The sequence below is a fragment of the Sciurus carolinensis genome, chromosome 5 (assembly GCF_902686445.1).
Source record: "Sciurus carolinensis chromosome 5, mSciCar1.2, whole genome shotgun sequence".
NCBI lineage: Eukaryota > Metazoa > Chordata > Mammalia > Rodentia > Sciuridae > Sciurus > Sciurus carolinensis.
The window spans coordinates 10,744,358-10,761,639 of NC_062217.1; the positions used below are offsets into that span (position 1 = coordinate 10,744,358).

The following is a 17,282-nucleotide window of genomic DNA, read 5'->3' on the forward strand; positions in this document are numbered from 1 at the left end:
CCTCCTGCCCAGCCTCCGGAATCCCTGGAATTACAAGCGCGCTCCATCATGCCCAGCTTTTTTTTTTTTTTTTTCCTTTCTTTTTCTTGGAGCTGGCAGCGAAGACGTCTACTAAGAATGGGGTGTGTGGGTGGAGTGGCACTCAGGAGGGAAGGTTTAGGACAAAGTGGGCAGTGACTTGGTGCGTGTACGCCTGTTTGGTGGCCTTGCCAGGTGAGGCGCGCGGCGGCAGGGCCTTGGGAGGAAGGACGGTTTCAGTTCTGCTCCGAGAGACAGAAAGTGGAGACACACGTTTTCAACTCCTCCCCGACAGGAAGAACTCTGGAGTTCGAGCTGTCCTGCGGCGATGCTGCAGTCCCTCCGCCGACTGCGCGAAACAGGTCAGAAACAGCCTCCAGCCCCCCAGCAAGCAAGGCCCCGCCCTGGCCCCCGCAGCCCGCCTCCCCGGGCCACGCCGAGGCCGCCCCTCCCCGACCCCGCCCCGCCCGGGTCGGGCTCCCAGAGACCGGCTTCCTCCTCTCCAGTGGAGTCCCTCTGTCCCTGCGCCTCCTCCGCCACCGCCCAGAGCCCTCTGGCTCGACGTCACCCGCGCACCCACCAATGAACAGAAGAGAGACCGGGCTTCGGCATGTGAGTGACGGGAGACGCAGCCAATGGCAGGGAGGAGGCGCCGGGCCGAGGCGGGTGTGTGAGCGGGAGCGCCCGCGCGTGGGGAGCTGCGGGCGGCGCGGCGCCGCGCGGGTGCGGGGGGCGCGGCGGGGGGCGGCGCGCGGGCGGCCCCTCCCCTGCAGGCTGCGGGCGGGCGCCGCGAGCCGCCGGAGTTTCCGCGCGCGGGAGGGAGATGTGGCCGCCGCTCGGGCTCCTTGCAGGTAACGCGCGGGGCGGCCCCTGAAGGGCCGAAAGCGCCTCGGGGAGAGCGGAGTTGGGCGCGGAGCGGGCGCAGGCTCCCCGCTGCAGCCGAGCCGCAAGCCCCGCGTGGCGGCCGAGCCGGGGGCGGCGCCCAGCCTAGCTGCGGCGCTGCGTGAGGAGTTGGCTCCGGGACCCGGAACGCGGGCCCCGGACGCCGTGCGCCCGGTGAAGCAGCACCCAGGACAAAGGGCGCGGGGTGGAGGGTGCGCGCCCCGCTGCCCGCGCTGCGGGCTCAGGCTCCTGCGCTCCTCTCCAGGGCCGAGGTCACTACGCCAGACCCTGCCTGCTGCAGCCGCACCGGCGCTCCCTCGGCCCGGAGCGCACTGGGCGGAGCGGCCACCTGGCCACGGGGCCGCGCGCCTGGCCGCCAGCTGGCCGCGGCGCATGTGATGGCTGGGCACAGCCGGGCCGCCTGGCCGCCTGCCCCGGGTTACGAGGCGGCTCTCCCGCAGCGCCGGGAGTGCCAGCTACTCCGCACGCGTCTGCGGAGCCAAGGAGCAGGAGAGCGGGTGCCACCGGCCGGGGCGCCTGGAGCCACCGAGCTGCCACTTGCCGGCGTGGGCTAGGAGTTGGGGAAGCCGAGCAGGTGGTGCAACCACCGCCTCACCTCCTGCGAACTCCACGGGGCGTCTGGTCTTGTTGATGTTGTGACTGTGGGCTGTGTGTGTTTTCTTTCTTTTTTTAACCTACACAAAAGAAAGGAGGAGTTAGAGGACCGATCTAGCCACTGTGAGTCATCCATACTTTGCTTTTTACCGGGAGCAGATGGATGGGGAGAATTCCTTGAGGAACAATTATAGTAAGGGTTGACTGGATCCCGTCCCTGTCCCTTCTCCCTACATCCTCGACCAAACTGGCGTGTCCTAGGTGGAGGTGGGGCAGTGACTCTGGCCCACTTAGATGGGAAAATGGCTACAAGCTAGCAAACCGGAAACTTTCTGGGACAGTAACTGTGAATGTGAATCTACTATAAGCAGCTGTGGCTCTCGCGCATCACTGAATTAAGAAATAGGAGGACAGTCACAACAGGACATACTTCCAATAGCATTTGGTTGGGCACTGCATGGGGGAGGGCGGTGGAGATGACCGGCCTCCTTACCTTGAGGCACCCTGGGTTGAAGGGGGACAGGTCCATTCTCCAGGCTACTGCCAAGCCACTGAGTGGTAGGTCAGAAACCATCCTGTTCTTCAATCTGATTTCCAGAGGCAGTGTCCCGTCTCAGCCTGGCAGAAGGCTGCTGGCTGTGTGGATGGATTGTTGTCAGATGAGGTAGGAAGACCACACAGAGGCCATGCATGTGGAAGCATATTCTTCAGTGGGTGATTGCTGCTCTTTTTCTAGAGTAAATCATTTAGGTTTGGTCTCTCCATTCTGTTTACTGCAGTCCAGTATGCTGTGTCAGCTGTCACTAGATCCCCATGGTACACAGCTCAGTGACATACATTTGTTTTTTGGGAGTCCCTGTTTGAAACCTAAAAATACCTTTTCACTGATGATTGGTTAATAATTTTTTTAACCCCCCCAAAGATAGAAGCTTGATTTTAGAAGTTCAAGAAATTGAGGATAAAAAGATCTGATTTGTTTCAAATTCACCTACTGCTGAACCAGTTAAAACAGGCACAGGAGTCAGATAGTACTGACCTTGTTGCTGCTACAACTGGACTGAGGCACACAGAGGCTCCTGTCTATTCCCTCCAGCTGTGACTGAGGTGCCAAGGTTCCCAGGCAGGACATCACCTGAAAAAGCATAATAGGGCACTGCAGCTCAGGGCCATCAAGAGAAAAACACTGTCCCTTACTACTTCAGGACATGGGTATATAGCGTGGAGGAAGCTGGTCCCCATCTCTGCCACCTCAGGTGGGCACCGCTTCTTTTACCTGAGTGCCGAACCTCATTGCAGAACAAAGGTCATTTCATTTTGGAGGAAGGAGAGTTGGAATCAGGGTCCCTCTGTGGTTGTGCAGGACACAAAGACACCTATCCAGGGAACCTGTGTGCCTTGGATCTACCACAAAAAAGGGTACTGCTTTCTCAATTGCACCTGGTTGCCTGGGAGACTGCTGTTGGCTCTGGTTGGAGTAACAACTAATGGCAAAATGGGTGTTCCCAAGACGGGCAGTCAAGGACTGGACACCAGGAACTAATCTCTCCAAAATAATATCAATAATGGGAGCTAGCTCCTTGCTTACATTATCTCATTTAATCTTTACCACAGCCTCAGAAGAAAGTAGTGGTTCCCTGCTGTGCTGAGGAAACTGATCCTTAGGAAGACTAATTAGCTCAAGGTCACACAGCCAGCAAGTCCAGAACTGCCTGTCTCCAGAGTCTTTGCTCTCAACCACTGGACTGGAGTGGACTCTCAGAACTTCACATGGGTTTCTAACATTGTAGGTTTTTTTTTTTTTTTTGCATTTGCTAATGAAAGGCATTTTCTGAACTATTCCACTATACAAGTGAACAGTAAATTCCTTAAATGAAAGGGGCATTTGAATATTTTCAGTGGAATCAAAGAAGTGGGAACCTTGGAAACTGAGGAGGATGAGTTCCCTGAGGAAAATGCAGGGATGTTTCCACGAAGAGACCAGAGCCAGCCAGGGCTGAGAGTAACCCAGAGAGGGTAGAGGAAGGAGGCACAGACTTTCCAGGGTGTCCCTACAAGAGAAGAAGAGGAGGTCATTCTGAGATGACTCAGCCATCCTGTGGAATCCCAAGGGTTGGGGCCTGGTCCACCAGGGCCCTCCAGATGTTGGAACCCACAGTCTGCCCTATGTATAACCAGGCTGTTGCTTGAGTACCAAAATGATGCGTCTGTTATGAACAGTTGGAGATCAACAGGGAGGCGTGGTAGCCAATCTAGGAGCATAGAGTTTCTCTTCCATCCTAACCTTCCTTTAAGACCATTTAATCCTCATATTAAACTTTTGTGTAGTAATATTCAAATATTTGTGACTACAGTGGATAACATCAGAATGAGTTGTGTTTACCTTTTCTCAGCTCTCAACTCTATTGTGCATTTCAGATTTGGTATAAATTGTTTTCTTCCACACTTATTTTTGGTGAGGGCATTGATCCCAGGGGTGCTCTACCACTGAGCTACATCCCCGGTTCTTTTTGTTTTTTTTATTTTTAAACAGGGTCTCAATAAGCTGCCTAACCTGACCTCAAACTTGTGCTCATCCTGCACAGACTCCTGGGTAGCTGGGAGTGTAGGTGTGTGCTGCCATCACCCTCGGCCTCCATAGTAATCGTATAAATCAAAGACCATTTTTATTCCCTCCACATGACCTCATGGTATCTTCCTAAGTGTTCAATATCTCTCTCAGCTTTCTCCATATTATTTATATGTTTTTACACACAATATATATATCAGAAGTAATTTTTTTAACTGAAATGTAAACAGCGGTCAGAGCCTGCATGGTGACTTGAACTGTATTTGGAACTGTAATTTGGATTTGAGCAATTGTTTATCCTTTCATTGAATAAGAAGAAAAGGCAGCAGATTGTACCTGGAATATTCCCCCAGTACTTCTTGCATTACATCAGGTGACAGGATTCAAGGGACAAGCAGTGAGCAAGATATGATCTTTCATCTCTAGAGTGCAGATCTAGAACCTCCTTTAACCCCTGGGGAGGGCCAGTGCTGCCGTTGACCCTTGTGTCCTCCTCCCTGTTGATCTTCCTCCACTTTCACTCCATCAGAAGGCTGCAGAAAAGATGCCTGAAAACTCAGATTCCTGTTGGGTTGACTTGTTGATTCTGTAATCTAGAATATCCACTTGGAGATCTGGAAACAACATCCAAGCTGCTTATGCAGTCGGTCTGGGATTCTCTTTTCATCTCTGTGGAAGGAACGGGGCTTATCTGTGCAGGGAGGACAAGAGCCCTGGGACCAGTAAGCCAACTAAAGGGGGTTTTCCAGGGAAAAATCAGTCCACCCTGGGCTTTCACCCGCATGAAAGAAAATATAATAATAATGCCTAACCTCCCCTGAGAATTCATTAAAACCCTCACAACAACTGTATGAGGTCACCCCCATTTTACAGGTGAGGAAACAGACCCAGAGTTGTTAAGTAACTTGCCCAGAATTACACAAGATGGAACCAAGCAGTCTGACCCAGACATGATCCTGGCAAATCTAAAGAAAGTACCTATTGAGGGCGTAGTAGGCATGGGGACAGATAAATGTGATTTGTGGGTAGTTTGACATTTGTTTGGGCCACTTCCAAGGCAACTCTTACTGCCGGAAAGTTCTCATGCTTTGCAGAGTACCGCAGGAAGTAGATTCAGAGAAGTCAGGGACATGCATGAGGCCACACAAATTCTCAATGGCAAGGCGTGGGTACAAACATTTGCCTGTTTGAAGAGAAAGTTCAAGAGAAGTATACCTTTTTATCTTGACTCTTAGCAGTATTGAAAGTCATATTCTTATGTAGAACTGTCTCTCTTCTTTGGAACACGACTCATTCCTTTCTAGGACAAATTATTGTCCCCAAGCAGTCAATTCCCCTCTCTCTGCATGAACCACTAACCCAGCAGTCAATCGATCAATCAGTCAATCGTGTGCCCTGCCTTTTGATTTCCCTCTCAGATTTTCATCTAATTGGCATATGTATCTAAGTTCCATAAATAGATGATAAGCAGTTTCGGAGTTCGGTCATGTTTTGAATACCATACTACCCCTCCACACAGCAAAATGTGCCAAGACCCTATAATCAACAGTTGCTGGTTTTTTTGATTGGTTGAAGCTGATGTTAATTCTTTTTAAGCTTTGTAAACCGCTCAGGGACTTTTTTAAAAAATGATTTGCCTGGTGGTGTTGATAAATACAGGCCTGCATTAAGTCAATGTTTCTTCAAGGGTAACACACTCAGCATCAGAAATGAAAGGGCTTCCAATTCCATAGGTCATGGTAGGGTCCAAGAAACTGGCTGTTGCCCATGACTTTCCTGCCCACTCTTGTTAGAAAACCACATCCTGCAAAATTATGGCATAGATGACCGCCTGGCTCTTACTTGCTCAAGGTAACTCTGTGTACTGCAGATGCCCTCCCAACAGTGTGCTGGTGAATATCTGTGTGATGTTGTTTTTCTTGCAGATTTCTAACCAGCATCATGCTGGAGCAGGAGGCTGGTAGCCTGCAGTTTTCAAAATGGCCGAGCTGGACGCCGATTTGGATCACATCATCCCGTCTTCAGTCGTTCCCCCTTTCTGGGCTAAGTTAGTAGTGGGATGTGTTTCCCTCCTGTGTTTTGCACGGAGCTATGATGGAGATTTTGTCTTTGACGACTCAGAAGCTATTGTTAACAATAAGGTTTGTAGCTTAATTCTTTTCTGGGAAACATGGTAAGCACCTACCTGTGTCTAAGAAATCATCTAAGATGGTGTTGGATTCTTTATTAAACTTGGGTTAAGTGTTTGCCTGAGCCTGGTTGTACTGTGGATTTTCCATCTTTCCATTTATTTATTTGTATCATCTCTTTAATTGAGTGTCTCTTTGATTGCTAACGGCAAGGTCTGCAACCCCTGCTAACCTCGTGAGGCCCCAAGTCCACATGTGAATGAGAGAGAGCCTTCTCCTAAGGCCAGGGTATTGCCTCAGGAGTACTTCGGGTTTTTTGAAAAATTTCCACAACTATTCAGAAAAGAAAGAAAATCCTGCTGCACTGATGGGTAGGTCTGGTCATTGGCCAGAAGGTTCGCCAGTGTCAGTCAGGGAGCTCCCTGCAGGTCCCGTCCTGCACTGAGTGTGAGGACAGCCTGCTGCCAGCTGTGGGGCGCAAGCAACATGCCCCCAGGACTGGCACTTCCTGCCCATCCATGTTTGGAGGCTTTGATTTGCTGAACTTGCAGAGTCCCAGGCAGTCTTGCTCACCCGGTATACTGTGTCAGTGCAGGGAAAATGGAATTCTTTTTCACTCCCTAATCAGAGAGAGAGAAGAACAAATTGGTGTGTGGGAAGGGAAGGAAAATATTCAAAGAAGTTAAAATCAGAGTAAGAAACTCAGGCAGGGACGGGCTGAAGGAGAAAGACCCTGGAAATGGCAGGAGGCGGAACCTGTGTGGCAGGCAGTCTTGCTCAACAGGGAGTGTGTGACTGGACCAGTGGCCAGGATGTGAAGGAACTCGCGGCCCACCTCCAGAACGGGCAGCTGTAGGAACTCTGCAGCACGGTAGTGGAATGCTCTCAAAAGATGGGGTTACGGATTCACCAGGTGAGGAAAAGCCGTTTTCATATGGAATATGTCGAAGAACAAGCCTGTCTGCCATGGGGGAAACGCATGGCTGATTCGAAGGCATTTTATTTGTAGCACAGTACTATAATTAATTCTCTCCATTTCAATGGCACTTAACTGGAGCTTTGTTGATGTTTGCTTTTTAATTCAAGTTCTTTGCCTGTGATTCTTCAAGTTCACCTGGCAGTTACTACAGATGGTTTAATTTCGATTCTTTTTTTTTTTTAAACCACATATGAAAGAAGTGAGGAGTTCTATGTGACTGTCAGATTAATGGCTTTCTAGCCACAGAATTGCTTTTCTAGCAAGAATTCAACGTGATTTTTTAAATTCCATTTTTCATTTTGGTGAGTTTGGCTCTTGGGTATGTGAAGAGTTCATTCAGAACTGGTGTCAGATGAGTTCAGTCAGCGTGAGCTGTGTGGTAGGGATATGACCCCCTTTCCTTCTTTGAGGGGAGGAGGCTCTGCTGAGCATGGTCTGGGCAGTGTTTTCTGGAGCATCACCCTCTGCTCCTGTGTTAACTTGCCAGCCCTTCCTTCTCCTTCCCACTGAATGGAAGGCATGCCTGCGCTCCTTGACCCTGCACCTGAGTGATGGGAAACAGGCTTTGGTGGGTCCAGTGGTGTTGAAGACTTTTCCAGAAGCTTCCTTGCAGTCTTGAGTTACTGTTTTGTTCCTTGAGGCGATGATCTTTTTTTAGACAGTGGAGTTAGGAGAAATTTCAGATTACAATCCATTGTTTCCATAAATCATAAGGAAAATTAACCTTTCTGCTGCACACCCTGCTGTGTGGAGGCTACGCCTAATCAAATATTTAGAGCTTCAGTGGTGTTCATTTCCTGTTCAAAGGGAGGGTGAGATCCTCCGCCCAGCGCCTTCACAACTGAACAAGCACTTTGGTCACAATATAGGAGTTTAGTCTCCAGTTCACTAGGAAAGCAGGCGCATTCCATGGTCTTCACAAAATATCTACCCAGCTCCTGGGATGCCGTGGCTTATGTGCGTAAGGCCCTGAGGCTGACCCCAGGGGAAGGGAAAGCCATCTACCATGGGTGTCAGGTGACCCACTCTGCATCTGTACTTTCCTCTCCCTTTGTGTGGGCAAACACCAAAGTAACCAGTAGTGAACTCCGGGTGCAGCTGGAAATTAGGAACTTGAGGCCTGGAAATTAGAATGTGCTGAGCCCCCAGAACGTTCCTGTTGAATTTTGCTTTAAAGAGAAAATCAGTCAGATTTGCTACTTATTCCACAGCCTTGTTTTCCCTTCACACCATTTAGTTTCATATTTTAAATGTGAAAAGGATGTGTTTTAAGCTTATTTAATATAGTACCAAATTAAGTTAGCTCAATAGTAAGATCGAAAGGTTTTTTTTAATATTTCATGATCTTTAAAAGTTATAGGGAAAGGATTTTTTCCTGATTTCACAGTCTGTTTAATCTGTGATCAAAGTGGAAATTTTTAAAAATTGTGTTTACCAACACTCATGAGTGAAGTGGGATAGATTTGGTAAATTACCTTATTTACTAGATACGGGATGATATAGTGATCTTGTTTAGCGAAGTGGTCCATTTATATAGCATATATTAACCACCTTCTGTATTCGTAGATAAACTTAGTTAAACTTAGATACGCCCCAGATCCTGAGCTCAAGCCTAGTGGTATGAACAGTATTATAAATCACCTGTATGCCAGGCCCTGTAGGGACAGGTGGGAAATGGCCCCAGACTCAGAAGGCAGTGGGATCCACTTAGGAAGGTCAGAGCTTGGTGACTGAGAGATGGATCCCAAAGGAGTTAGGCTGTGAAGAGTTAAGGGTGACCATCCAAGGGAGTACCGCATGGCACGTCCTTTGGGGCAGGAGCTGAGAGTCAGCCAGATGGGCCTGCCAAGGTCGGCAGGAGCCCGCCCCACCAGGAGCATCAGAAGCTGTGGCAGGACTTTAAACCCACAGCAGTGGGGTGAGCTGAGGTGCATTTTGAAATGCTCGACTCAGAGAAGACATCAGAGGGCGCAGCAGCCCCTGGGAGGCCCGACAGCACCCTAGGTGAGAGAGGGTGGGGCTTGGCCAGGGCTGACTGGAGAGAGGGCAGGTAGTGGGCAGAGTTGGGAGCTGAGAGGCCTTTGAGGAAGAGGGCTCGATGAGGGCTTTGGTGTGGGAGGAATCGTGACTTCTTTGACCAGAATGCTCCCCGGGTGTCCCTGCAGGACCTCCAGGCCGGCACACCCCTGGGAGACCTGTGGCATCATGACTTCTGGGGCAGCAGACTGAGCAGCAACACCAGCCACAAGTCCTACCGGCCTCTCACCGTTCTGACTTTCAGGTCAGCTGTGACAGCAGGGGTGGGGGGGTCACCAGGCCTCGCACTTGACACTGCACACGGCTTTGTCACCGGTTCCCAGCGTTCGGGAGTCCAGGCGGTGGTTCCTGTGGAGGTAGAAGCCACTCACACAGTCTCAGAAGTACTTGCTAATTCCAGCATAGGAGGTTGAGGGAACGTGCCCGAGGAATCGTCAGCAGCACAGAACGGAGGTTAGCGTGGTCCCTGTGCACGGACGAGGCACAATTTGATGAAGACTTCCCTGGTTTTCTCAGTTCTTGAACATTGCACCCTTGCTGATGGTTCAGCACCCAGGGGCCTGTGTGATAATATGTCAGAGCAACACAGGCATCTAATGACATCATGACTTTTTTCACAATAATAGCAAAAAATGGTAATCTTCCTACCATGACAAAGTCAATATGCAAAACAAAAATGAAACTTAGAAACAACTTCCCTTCAGAGGACTGTTGTGTTAAATGGAGTCGGTCACCTCTCAAGGGTTCTCGTTCCTACTGTTTCTCAGGTGCATTGAATACCTTAGTATAGATCTCTCAGAGAAGCCTGGGAGTCGTGTAGTGGAACAAGCAGCTTTGAGAACCCCTCAAAAGTGGGAGTCACCGACCGCGAGGTGTGTCTTTGAGGAAGGCCGGTTGGCATGCTGTGAGGAGCTGCTTTTGTGGATAAGCAAGTTCCATGACCATTTGAAACCCAGAGGCAGCCCTGAGTGATGTGTGGAATGTTACGTCAACGGGGAATTCAGTCCTTCCCTTTTTTGCACTTAACTGTCTAGCTTTCCCTTTGATTTTCCTCTCCCGGTGTCTTCAGCCCCACTCTCCTTGGACACATTCATTTCTCCATTTTCCCCTCTGTGGTTGATCACATCCACACTGTTTTTCAGGCTTCTTAGCCTGTTATTAGCTTGGTGCTATTTTTACCAGCAAGGCAGAGTCTCACTCACACACGCTTCTCCTTCAGACTGCGGCTGTACTTCTAACACCAGCATCTGTGTTTGCTGCAGGATTAACTACTATCTGTCAGGCGGCTTCCACCCTGTGGGTTTTCATGTGGTCAACATCCTCCTGCACGGTGGCATCTCCGTCCTCATGGTGGACGTCTTCTCCGTGTTATTTGGTGGCCTGCAGTACACCAGTAAAGGCCGGAGGGTGCACCTGGCCCCCAGAGCGTCCCTGCTGGCAGCGCTGCTGTTTGCCGTCCATCCAGTGCACACCGAGTGCGTAAGTGTCGCCTGCCTGTGATGTCCGCACATGTGTGAGGAGTGCTGAGGCTCCGTGTGCTGTCTTGTGTGCTAAAACAGCCGCCTTCATATACTCCTTGCTTCCAGGGTTATGGAGAATGCACACAGAGGACCAAGACAGGAAGTGCACTCCGTAAGCCCTGCCAGACACTTGAAGTGGTTGTTTCTAAGTTAGGACTTCTCACTTTTGAGCAAATGTGGGGTACCTTGCCAGGGGGATTTCAATACTGGAGGAATGGTATGGTCCCTGCTGACACTTTCTGATTAGCTTGTGTGACTGCACCAGCCGTGCAGGTGTGAATCTTGAATGTCACCTGGCCAGTATCTAAGAACCATTCTTCAGCAAAGGGTCTGAGGCAGTTTTCCTATGGTAGCTGACAGCTTTATGATTCCAAAAGCTTTCTTAACCTTACCACAATTGTCATAAAAATGCCATGATGTCAGATGGAATAGTGTTACAGCTCCCACTTTACAAATGGGACAGTGGTCCAGGGAGGCAAGTGAAGGACTTACTCAGGGTCAGTAGCAGGTGACTATAGGATCGAACTTAAATCCCGGGCTTCCGAGGCCTACGCCGAGGAGATGCTGACATGGGAGGAACCACTCACGAAATCCCACCTTCCTCTCTCCCTATTCATCGTCCTATGTGGGGCAGCCCCACATAGGAGCCCACCCTGCTTTCCTGTGGCCCATGGCCCTATGCCTTTGGGCTGCTGCTGAAGATATTTGGAGCAAACTGTGTGGGGATTTAACTAGACATTTGTAAGATTGTCAGGAATATCCCTCCCTCCACCACCATCCCAAACCCTTAGAAAATGTAAGTCAGCATATTTGCTGAGGCAAAAGATCTGATTTTAGTCACTTATTCTGTGAGTCTAAAGTACCTAGTATAAAATACTGCATACACTTCATTACTTCTCTCAAAATAGACATCTGCATTTAATAGAGGGATTTAGAAACCTGCATTTAACCAGCTGTCCTATGGAGTATCTCAGAGTCAGTTCCAAAACACTGAGCAGAATTCCTGTTTTTGGAACTGACTTTTGTTGAACTGCCTATTCTTTGGTATCAAGAGTATCATGAAGTTGCTATTACAATCTTCTCATCTTTTTAAATTTTACTTTTTTACTTCAGCAAGTTCAGAAAATTTAAGGCCTTCATAGGCTAGGGTCTGATGTTGCAAGAGTTTAGCTATAAGCTGTTTGTCAATACATACCTGTGCCTGACTTATAATTGGTTTCAGTTTGAGTTCCCTAGTCTCTAAATGTTTGCTGGAACTTAGATGGAGTGTACACGTCAATCATAAACAAAGCAATCTCTGGAAAAGTCCTCATTCCTTATTTGCTTCTTGCCCAGATTAGCATAATCATGAAAGCAAATTGACATTTGAATTATTAGCCAAAGAAATTTCTAAAATTCTGATTTTATGTATTGAGAAATTGATTTATAAAAAAGTTTCAAGTGTCAATAGGTGTGACTGGATGTGTTTTTACACACACACACACACACACATACACGCTCACTCACTCTAGATAAATGCAATCTGGGAAAGTATTAATTTCAAAAGGCCACATTCCAGATCTTTAAAAGGAACTGAGGGAAATCTAGCTTTGAGGAGAGGAGGAAATCTTTGAAAAATCTTTTCATCTCTCCCTTCTCCCTTTCACGTCAGCTGTTCAAACTATTCAGGAACTAGTACTGGGTCTGGGGAATGTAGCTCAGTGGTTGAGTGCTTGCCTAACATGTACAAATCCCTGGGTTCCATCCCCAGCACTGAGAAAGAGAGAATTAAAAATTAGTATTCTAAGATGCTTGTTGTATTTACCTTTTATTATTTTGACAAATAATACTCAGTTTTATCTTCATTCCCCTGTTATCTGCTACTCTGCATTTTAAATTCCAAGTTTACAGATGTGCAAAGAACAGGTCACCCTGAGCTTTCATTTGCAGATGGTGGAGAGTGCCTCACGGGTGTCCTGCCAGCACCCAGGAAGCAGCCCAGTGCTCTGGTGCAGGCTGGGCACGGTACCCTCACACTGCGTGTTGGCCTGTGTGGGATGAGGATGGTGGGATTTGGGTGGTTCATGTTCCTGCTTATATCTGTGAAGGGATGGCAGCGATGACAAATCCCCAGGCTTTAGCCACAAATTTCTTTATATCGACATTGATGTGTTTTGTATCTTTACCCCCTCAACATCAACTCCAAAGACGTTTGTGTTCACTGCCAATGAACACCTACATTTTCCAGTCTCCTAGGGTGACCCACCATCCATTGTCCCTGAGACAGGGTTATGGCCCCAGGCTAACAGGAATGAGTTGGTCCCCTACAGTCTGATCCTCTCCCAGGCCATAGTTGGTAGGGAGATCATTGCAATCAGTGTCATTTGCTCCTCAGCTGAAACGAATGTCTCTGTGTCTCTCTTTCCCTTCCCCTCCCTCCCTCCCCAGTCCCCTGCCCCTTAAATAAGCCTCCCCAAATCACTGAGTTGTTTGTAGACACATGAAGCCTCTGACAGCCAGTCCCCCCTGGTGGGAAGAGAGCTAAGGGGCATGCATAGGCCCTGGTCTGCCTGGGGCTCAGCAGTCCCTGTCACTGGTCAGAACGGAGGCCCCCAGGAGCTCCCTGAGGATACCAGCACCACTGGGAGGGTTTACTTTTCTTTTTCCTCAAGGTATTGGTGCAGATTATAATTCTGGTATAAGAAGAGAAAAGCTCAGGTCTCCTTAAGACTTCCTCTCTCCCAGACATGGATATAGGAGGAAAAAAAAAGGAGTTTGGTGGGAAACCTTCCCCCCAGCTTCCCTTCAAATTTCTTTTCATGGCCATGGGCAAATTGTTCCAATAATGTCCTTTTTGGAATAAGGGGTGTTGCAAGGATGTCTCTGGAAAACCCAGGTAGGAATGTTTCCGGTTATTCAGAAGAAAGAAAATAGCCTTGGTAGAGAACTTTGCCTGAAAATAGATATTATGCAAATATTTGAAAAGAAAGACAAAACCTCCTCTTTCTGATGCCCTCATCCAGATAGTGATTGGATACAGTGCCTCCTTAGATAGCCTCTTATCATCTTTTTTTCCTGTGAAATCTCTCTTTAATTTCTATGCCAAAAAATTCATTGTAAGCACTAAATGCTCTTTTACTTTAAAACACTGTACTTAAAACATTTTTTCTTTATGTTAGTGTAATATTTATCACTTAAAGACTTGGACAGTCTTCAACAACTAACAAATGTTCAGTTTTTGCTTCTGGGCAGTTTTTGCATGTGTTAGCTGTCGCAGGGGGTTTCCACATCCTGGCCCTTTCGCCGCACCCTCAAGTTTTCCTAAACCACTTCCTCCCTGTCACTTGCAGGAGCAACCTGTGCTCTCTGCTTCCTCCCACCTGTTGCTCTGTGGCTATAGGGGCTTTGTCTTCTCTGAGAGTTTGGGGTCCCAGTCTGCCCTCAGCACTGTAGGGCCACAGCTTTAGGAAGCGCCTCCTGTCACAAGTCCTGCTTCTCTGTCCTTTGTCTTTCCCTCTCTGCTCCTTATTCCCAGTTCTAGAAGCAACCTATAGGACTCATGAAGGGGACTAACAGGGAGCCACACCTGCCCCATGCCAGGCTCCCTCTGTGTAGCCACTCCCTGATTGTTTTACTGTGTCCCTGATTGAGGGTGCTTACTGCCCTGACTCTTCCAGAACTCCTGTGGTCACGCATTTCATCTGCAGAGCATGTTATTTAACCCTAAAGCATACTGCCACATGTCTTACAGATCTGTTGAACCTTATCTTGTCCCTTGCTTCCTCTTGGTAGGTTCTTCCATGTTTGTGGTGTTCATGGGTTGGATTTATCTGTTTATTCAGTCCTTAGCCCTTGCATGACACTGTGGGCTGTGACCTTCCAGAGGTCACAATTAAAATGGAAAATAGACCTCAGCATTTTGTACATAGCAGTGTAGGGGAAACTGCTCCTAAAAGATAGTCTTCCTTAATTCTTGATCATATATGTACTTGGTAGTCGTGTATAGAGTAATTTTCAGTTATATATATTACATGTATATATATATAATTTCAGTTATATATATAATTTTCAATTATATATTCCTTTGTCTTAATTTGTAAGACTGGTCCTTTATTGTGCACCTCATAGACATTAAAGCATTTCTTTATCACAGCAGAAGCTTTGGTACATGCCACGTTCAGGTGCTAGTTAGTAAAGGATCCCACATAAATTAGGCTGGTGCCCCTGAGTGGAATTCGGTGGCTCTCATTACCAAGAAACATTTGGAGAACAACCGCTGGAGTAATCAGCCTGAAAGAAAGAGACACAAATTTTCTATCACTTCATTATCACTGAGGAAAAAAAGGGGAGGGTAGCGTCACCATGTGGAAAACGGGAGAGAGGAATGCAAGGCATTTCATTCTGTTCTCCTCTTGTTACTCACGTCTGAAGGGTTCTGCTTTCCAGGGTAGCCATGTGATCACTTTTGGGTGGAAGAGGGAATGATGGCAGAGGCAGCTCGGAAGGCTTATTCCTGTCTTTCTCTGTGCCTGGCGGCTTTTAACACATATTTGCCACCTTTATATCCTTCATGTCTCTGATCAAATTTATTTTTTAAATCTCACGTCCTCTGAGCTGCTGCTGTCTTCCAGTGGAAGCTCGGCTTCGGGCAGGTTGGAAGCCTGAGTGGCTGTGACTCTTGGGGTAGCACGTTAAATAACAGCGCTTACTGTCTATGTCCAGCTTGCAGCACAGCTGCCAGGACCTTCAGAACAACCCTTCCTTCTCTCGGAAGCAGTTAAATCCAGCCCTAGACCAAAAAGGGAAGAAGAGAAGCAAAGTAAGGTGGCCCCAGAGGCCCGTGGCAGAGCTTCCCAGGGTATCAGAGTGGGTGGAGGAGCCGAGGAAGTTTCTGGTTTGCTATGTCTAAGGAATGTTTTATGTTTCCGGAGTTTAGGAATGTTTCAATGTTTTTTACGTGAATCTTTTCTCCCCTTCTTTTAAGGTTGCTGGCGTTGTCGGCCGCGCTGACCTCCTGTGCGCCCTGTTCTTTTTGTTATCTTTCCTTGGCTACTGTAAAGCATTTAGAGAAAGTAAGCATTATGTTTGCCTTCTTAATTTTGCAACTTCTTTGTGTTTTTGTGCTGTTAAGCAGTGTTTAAGCCGATGGGAAATTGCTTGCTTACATAAGGTTACTGCTTTGGGGGGAATGTGGCTCTGGAGGTGGAAACCCTCTTTAGATATATCTGTTACCTCCACTGCCTTTTCATGATGCAGAGTTCTAGATGAGTAAAACAGTTCTCGGTCCAGGGTTCACATGGGAGTTTCCCGCTGGTGAAGCCACTGGCAGAAGCAGCAGAGCTACTGAAGCTACTGTTTTACCCCCACTCCATGTCCCCAGGAGGTACCAGTGCTCACTCAGTGTGGTTACACCTGCCACACCTCACCCCTTGGTCACTATTGTTTTACATGCCAAGATAAAATCACCACTTCATCCAGTGACTCACCTGAGAGTTTAGGGACAGGGGAATAGAACAGCATCAAGTATGGACAGTAGTGGAGGTAGCTTTTCCTGAGACTGAAAGTTAGCTTGCAGGCAGGCACGTGCGTCTCTTCCTGGGATGGTTCCCCCACAATGATCATAAAGCTCGCCCCTGATCTGGGTCATCCCTCCCTCAGCCTCGTAGTGAAGCTGATGGTGATGCTGGTACCATAGTGTATCTTTTCCATAAGATCATGATTTGGGGGGCTGGGGTTGTGGCTCAGTGGTAGAGCACTTGCCTAGCACATGTGAAGCACTGGCTTTGATCCTCAGCACCACATAAAAATAAATAAAAGATATATTGTGTCCATCTACAACTAAAAATGTTTAAAAAATAAAGAAAGAAAGATTGTGATTGGAGAATAGGAGAAGAGGTTCCATTTTCCCTCCCTGATGTGACCATTACAAATGTTACTTCAGGTTCTAAAGTTGTCCATTAATTGTGAACTTGCAGACCCAGGGATAGACTTGTGGTTTTTCTCAAAGACAACTCTAAAAAGTCTTAAGTATCATTTAATACATTTTAAGTATCATTTAATACATTGTACCTTAAGGTAACTTCACTCTATTCTAAATGGATTTCAGATACATCTAATGTGTCTTTTGAAGAAGTACCAAATGTCTGTAGGTTTCACATGGGGATGATACACTAGAACCCCTTACTACTTTTAAAGATTACTCTTAAGAAATAATGGAAAAACTATCATGAAACTAAAAATTCTGTCAAGTATACCAGTACATTTATTAGCCCACTTTTAATGGAGTGTTATTTCAGCATGGTGAAAAACTAGACATTTCATATTCTTTTCCTGAATTCTTTACTATTTCTGTTATCTAATTCATAAATTTATACATTAATATTTATATGTGTATGTTTTCAAGTTATTTATGAATTATAAAATTATATATTTATACAAAAGATAAGTTTCTTTTAAAAAAAATCTAGAAATTTAATACCAAAGGTGAAGTTGCTTAAATGCATGATTTTTCAATTAATTAATACTTTGACTTATGGGAAATTGGTAAAGTTTATTTC

The 17,282-nt window shown here is 47.4% G+C and overlaps 1 protein-coding gene across 6 annotated transcripts in view; it reads left to right on the forward strand.

Moving 5' to 3' along the window:
• The first annotated feature begins 233 nt into the window (after positions 1 to 233).
• Positions 234 to 17,282, forward strand: part of Tmtc4 (transmembrane O-mannosyltransferase targeting cadherins 4) — a 59,804-nt gene continuing 42,755 nt past the window's right edge. For 3 of the 6 annotated variants that reach the window (XR_007108761.1, XM_047553207.1, XM_047553211.1), the window contains exons 1-6: positions 698 to 869; positions 3,127 to 3,298; positions 6,007 to 6,222; positions 9,355 to 9,470; positions 10,489 to 10,705; positions 15,710 to 15,797. Coding sequence is in view for 5 of the 6 variants with exons in the window: in XM_047553207.1 (XP_047409163.1) it covers positions 6,061 to 6,222; positions 9,355 to 9,470; positions 10,489 to 10,705; positions 15,710 to 15,797 (583 nt within the window). In the remaining variant the exon portion in view is untranslated. Of the gene's footprint in view, positions 381 to 430; positions 631 to 697; positions 870 to 3,126; positions 3,299 to 6,006; positions 6,223 to 9,354; positions 9,471 to 10,488; positions 10,706 to 15,709; positions 15,798 to 17,282 lie in introns of those variants that run through there. The other 3 variants (XM_047553209.1, XM_047553208.1, XM_047553210.1) reach the window with 3 other exon arrangements.